Below are 5,907 nucleotides of genomic sequence, written 5' to 3' on the forward strand. Positions count from 1 at the left end.
CTTCCAGTCAGTTGGCCAAGTGGTTGTTCTCCAGATTTCTTGGCACAACTTGGTGAGCACATCCAGGGCAGCATCTGTTAGCTTAAATACGTCAACTGGTATACCATCAGACTAAGCCTAGGTTTCCTAAAATCCTTTAACAGTAAGCAATTGTGCTACCAACTCAAAGTCACACGATTCGAATCCACCAGCTGCTCGGTGGCAGAAAGATCCGTAATCTCTTCCCACGTGATTTATGTGAAATAGTAACAAAGGCTCAAATAAACTCACAACTGAGAAACTGTCCGAGGACAGGCCAGCGCTTCACTCCACTATGCACAGAGCTGCTCTGAGCTGGAGCACCGAGCAACAATACCCTACTACCCAGATTGCTATAATGACTACATTAAAAAACGTGTTTTAATAAAAAATATGTATTATTCTATAAACATTCAAAAAATCCGCTAGAATGTCAGTTATGGGTCGGTTCATCACATTTCATAAGGTGCGTAACAACAATAAGAACTCCCATTTCCCTAGGGTCTTTCATATAACTAGGGGCAGCGGCATGGATTAATGGTTAAAAATAACAGTCTGGGAAGATCAGAATTGTGTCTTCAGTACATTCCAATCGTTATCACTATATGGTATCTATTGTCATAATTGTTTAATGAAGAGAACAAGGACAGACATGAAAACAAAATCATTATTTGGGTTGCTGATGAAATCCAGCATTTTAGAGCAATGGCCCTGATTCACTGGAAAACTAGAAAAAGACAAAAATTCTGCTCCTGTTGAAAACGGTGTATTGCCAAGTAATAACTAATGCAGGTGTTCTAAATGCTGGGATTATCCGCGACGGGTTCGTCCGAAAATCCCTACCAAGGTTACTGTAGTTGCGGAGTCAGGGAGTCCAAGGCAAGTCAAAAGGCAGGCACAAGGGAACCGGAAAATACAGTTGCAAGGGTTCTGGGCGGGGACAGGTCTCGGCCCACATCCAGTGGTCTCCACCACGCACACGCGCGGCATGCAACGCAAACTCCCACTCCACAGGCCCGCCCGCCCGCCAGAGCGAGTGCGGTCCCTTTAAAAACCATGTAAACAAAGCTTTGTTCCCCCAGCTCCCCTCCCTCCGCTCTCCCCGAATCCTCTCCTTCCTCCCACCGCCGGCGTCTCCGGGCCGCTGACGTTGCCTGCGCCTTTACGCCGTCCCAACGGTGCTGCGCATTCTCAAACCTCGGCACCCGCCGCCAGGGCCTGCGCAGCCACGAACACTACGCCACGAGCGTAGCGCGACGAGCCCCCAGCGCGCAGGCGCAGCGGCGACGGCGGTGGCGGCGGCAGCGGCCCGGGCCGAGGTGCGCGCTGGGGGGGAGGGAGGGCCAGAGAGGAGCATGAATGGAGCAAAATGGCGGATCATGTGCAGGTGAGAGGAGCCGCGGGGGGGGAGGGGACCGCCGCGGAGAGTGGGGAGTCGGGGACACGCGCGGCCCAGAGGACGCCAGCCGGCTCAGAACTCGCCAGGCCCGCGCCGCCGTCACTCGGGTCTCCCGGAGCCGCCGCCCGTCCTGGAGCTCAGGGGCCTTTCCCGCCTCCCGGGCCGGGGCCTCGTCCATCCCCTCCCACCAGGTCCGACCCCTCTTGCTCGGGGGGCGCTCTGGTGCACACAAGCTACAGAGCTTATCAGCCAACTGCTTTTCCGCCGGGAGGGAGGCCTCCCCCTAGTCCTCACTGCCCCCCTAGAATGGGGAAGCGAGCGAAGACCCCTTTGCTGACTCTCTCCTTGGGGGGGCTTCCTCGTTACGACCGCCATCCCAAAACAACAACGGAAAATCTCACGCTGATGCACGTCGCTCTCCAGAGAGCCTTTCCCGCCGCCTTCCTCTTCTTGTCTCCGAAGACGGGAAGACCCCTTAGGCCCCCCGCCTCCTTCCCATTCCCATGGAAACGCCCTTCACTCCTTCTTCCCAAATCGCGCAGCCCAGAGGTCCGAGCGCCCCAGACCTCCAAAATGGGTGCTCAGGCCTTGGCTTGTCCCTCCTCTTCCCCATCTGCACTGAGTGAATTGAGCGCCCACACCTCCTGTGAAACTCAGGTGGAGGGGGGTGTGTCTGAAATGAGTAATACACGGTTAGGTGAAGACATGGCCCCCAGGGTCTGGATCGGGCCCACCAGCGTGGCCCGGGTGTGATGAGGGCCCCAGACACTTCCTCAAAGACATGGCACAAGGCCCTGCAGACAGCCCCGTATCAAACCTAACTGCAGAAGTGCAGTGGGAGTAGGTCTTGCAAACCAGATAAAGTTTCTCCACACTCTGCCTTAGAGTTGATATTCTTATGACTTTTTTTCATGCAAATCTGTTGTTAGGAACCTTTGGATTTTCTAGATAACTGCACAGGTTTTGGGTTGTGGGAAGTAATGATTAGAGAGCATATAAAGACTGGCACCCTAATTTTGTATAAAGCATTATTGTTCAAGTAAAAGTTTCTACCTGAAGTGCTGATTATAAGAATCTGGAATGATATGAATTCTAAAAATGCCTTTAATTAAAAGAAAACACTAAACAAAAGACTAAATATTCAGGTCAGGACTCCCTCCATAAAGTAGATTTTTGATGTGTGTGGGCTAAGCTACCCAGACAGAATTGTATCTAGAATTTAGTCACAGTTAGAATACCATAGGATTTGCGTTTTAAAGTCTGTACCATTGCCTAACTCAGAAGTAGCAACAAAATTTGATACAGGATGCAAATAATAGCGCAACATCTTGAGTTTTATTGCAGTCGTTTCTAAAAGTCAAAGGATTGTACCTTTCTTTTAAATTTTGACAGTTGGTCATTTTAGAAAAACAAACCAAAGCACAAGACTGATGTGGGATTTGCTTAAGATAAAGCAAGAGTGGACCAAAGCCTTTTTATCTTTGGGGTTTTTTATCTACTAAGGGGGAAGATGCAGTGTCCATGAGTATTCCAGAACATGGCTTGCATAGATAGCCTTGAAGAAAGTTTTATGTATCAGAAGTCAAGATTACTTTCACATAAATATATCTAACTGTTCCATATTGTGCTGGAGGGGAAAAGTATCTCCTATGTCATGTTCTCACACTTTGAAACAAAAAAATTTTTATTCCTAACCAGAGGAAAGTCAAAGATGCATAAAATTAGTATCATTGTAGCACTTTGACTAGAAGGGGAGATGGGCATGTCCTCTTTATTTTTGGTAAGGTGATGATTTTCCAGCTCTCCTAAAAATAAGCCTAAGAGAGTAAGAATGTATTAACTTTTCAGAACACAGAGAAACATGCCAGTGTTTGTTTTCACTCTTTATTTACTTCTAAACACTGTGGTATGTTGCTTTACTTTAGTGATTAGGAGGAGTCTTTATAGCAACAGGATCTTGTGAACTTTTTTCCTACTCTTGAAGAAGAATGGGACATAGGAGTTTTCTTTGTTAATCTACTACTTTAGTTTTAGTAGTATTGTATACTCAGAGAATTCAATGGTGAAAAGAATGCATGAAAACAATATATAATCTCTTAAGGTTTTAGTAAGTAAATAAAGTGATTAACCAAAAGCATATCTAGTAAGCACTGAATAGAAGACTTTTCTCAACAATTTGGAACATGAAGCTTATGAAGATGTCTGTTGTAGACACAGTACAGTGATTTTTTTTTGAAAGTTGCACGTGTGCTAAATAGTTGTCATTCTATATCTAGTGTTTTTCTGAACCAGCAGGGTGAGCAGTTTTGTTCTGCAACTAAGCAAAAGCCTCTCACCCATAAGATTCTTGTGTTGTCTTGAGCTGAATTCCTGGGCATCTCATCTCAGGATATATGTTTTATGGGCATTTTTAAGGACTTTTTTTGTGTCTATAAAACATAAGCATTTTAAAAATTATACTAACTGATATTTTTTTAGTTCTGTCACCATTAAGCCTCCTTAGAAGAATAGCCTTAAACAGCTCCTTAGGAAGGGGTTTCTTAGTCTTGGCTTTAGATAACCTTATCTAACTCCCTGAGCTTTGGTGACCTAATCCATAGGAGTTCTGCTGCTAAACCAAAGGCCATTCCTCTGGTGTTCAAGTCCACCAGCAGCTCTATGAAAGAAAGGTGAGCAACCTCCTCGTGTGCAGTTTACAGCCTCTGAAACCCAGTGGAGGGTCAGTTATGAGTTGGTCCCACTCAACAGCCATGACTTTGACTTTGATCTAACTCCCAGGGAGCCTTGATGACCTAGTGGTTTAGCAACTCAACTGCTAACTGAAAGTGTGGTGGTTCACATTTACTAGCTGCACCATTCAGGAAAGATGTGGTAGTCAGCATCCGTGAAGATTACGGACGTAGAAACAACATGAGGCACTTCTGCTTTGTCCTTCAGGGGCCCTAGGAGTGAGAATAAACTCAACAGCAGTGGGTTTTTGGTGGGTTATTCCACTCTCAAGGAGTCCTGATGGTGCAGTGGCTATGTAAGTTATTTGGTGGGCTGCTAACTATCAAATTCAAACCTGTAAGTTGTTTTGTTGGGAGAATGATGTGGCAGTCTGCTTCTGTAAAAATTAAAGCCGTGGAAACAGAGCCATTCTATACAGTGACTATGAGTCTTGAATCACTATTGTTGTTATGTGCTGTTGAGTCGCTTGCGACTCATAGCGACCCTATGTACAAGAGCTCTAAACGCCGTTCTTTCCTGTGCCAACCTAGCCATCTCAAACGCACTTATTCCCATCACTCCACTCACAGAATTGATCCATCTCATTGACGGTCTTCCTCTCCTTCGCTGCCTCTCCACTCTGCCAAACATGATGCCCCTTTCCAAGGACCAGTCCCTCCTTGCAACATGCCCAAAGTATGTCAGACGAAGCTTCAGAATCCTTGTCTCCAAGAAATATTCCAGCTTCACCTTCTCCAGGACAAACCTCTGTTCTCCTAGCAGTCCATTTAGAAAAATTAAAATATTTTGTAATTAGTTTGTTTGTCCCCATTTTTGGGGGACTAAAAATAACGATAAAAATAACGATAATTTTCTATCTTAATAGCTAGTTTCTGCAGAAGGGTTAAGTTAGCTTTCAGTGTACCATAGTAATGAAAAAGATTGAGAAGGATCAGATATTAATTTAATAGTGCTAGTTGATGTTCAGAATCTTAAGAAGAAAAGGGAAGCATAAAAATAGGATAACTTTCTCTGTTGGATTTATTACATCTGACCTTAAGCAGAAATCTTAACTGTTGTTTACTAGGAATTACGATTGTAATAACAATATACCCTACCAACGCAGTCATATTTTTATTTCTATTTCAGGTGCAGTAATTAAATATTGACTACCATTGTAACTCTGGGGAGTCATGAAGAATCATTACAGGTGGCAGGTTAAAATTTAACAGAGTACACAAGTTTAGCCTGATTAAAGCAAAATTGATGATTGTCCTTATAGCTTTACTGAGTATGCAAAGAACTGATACGAGCTGTGAGTGGTACATTTTGAGAAAGGAGCTCTATACAACTTTTGAAATTTTTAAGTAGAAAAGTGGTAGCTTTTCTAACTTTTTAGGTTATACTAAAACCAGAATATTTACTCTATGCAAGGCCCTTTGCTGTACTGAGCATTGCAGAAGATTCAGAGATGAAAAACGACACTGGAGCCAGACTGCTAACGTGTCAGATTCTGATGCTGTGTTTGGGCTTTGTTTTCAGATAATTATGTTTATTTGATATTTCTGATAATGTTAATTCTCTTGTGAGAAGAACTTGAGAAAAATTAAGGACTATGTGTCTACAGGGATATGCAGTGGCCTAGTGGTTAAGAGTGTTCACAGCTTCAGTTTGCTCGGCTCCATGGTCAACACTCTTGGCACCAGTAGCCAAGAAATAAAAAAACGTATTGCGATGGGAAAGTCTGCTGTTAGGGACCTCTCTAAAGTACTCAAGAGCAA

General features: G+C 44.4%; 1 protein-coding gene across 1 annotated transcript in view; it reads left to right on the plus strand.

Moving 5' to 3' along the window:
- Positions 1-1,297: 1,297 nt before the first annotated feature.
- The window catches only part of XPO7 (exportin 7), a 106,437-nt gene continuing 101,827 nt past the window's right edge, over positions 1,298-5,907 (plus strand). Inside the window, exon 1 of the mRNA XM_006884812.1 lies at positions 1,298-1,405. Coding sequence (XP_006884874.1) covers positions 1,388-1,405 — 18 coding nt within the window. The 5' untranslated portion in view covers positions 1,298-1,387. The remainder of the gene's footprint in view (positions 1,406-5,907) is intronic.

Source organism: Elephantulus edwardii, unplaced genomic scaffold (assembly GCF_000299155.1).
Source record: "Elephantulus edwardii isolate Elephantulus edwardi_28Jun2011 unplaced genomic scaffold, EleEdw1.0 scaffold00038, whole genome shotgun sequence".
Taxonomy (NCBI): domain Eukaryota; kingdom Metazoa; phylum Chordata; class Mammalia; order Macroscelidea; family Macroscelididae; genus Elephantulus; species Elephantulus edwardii.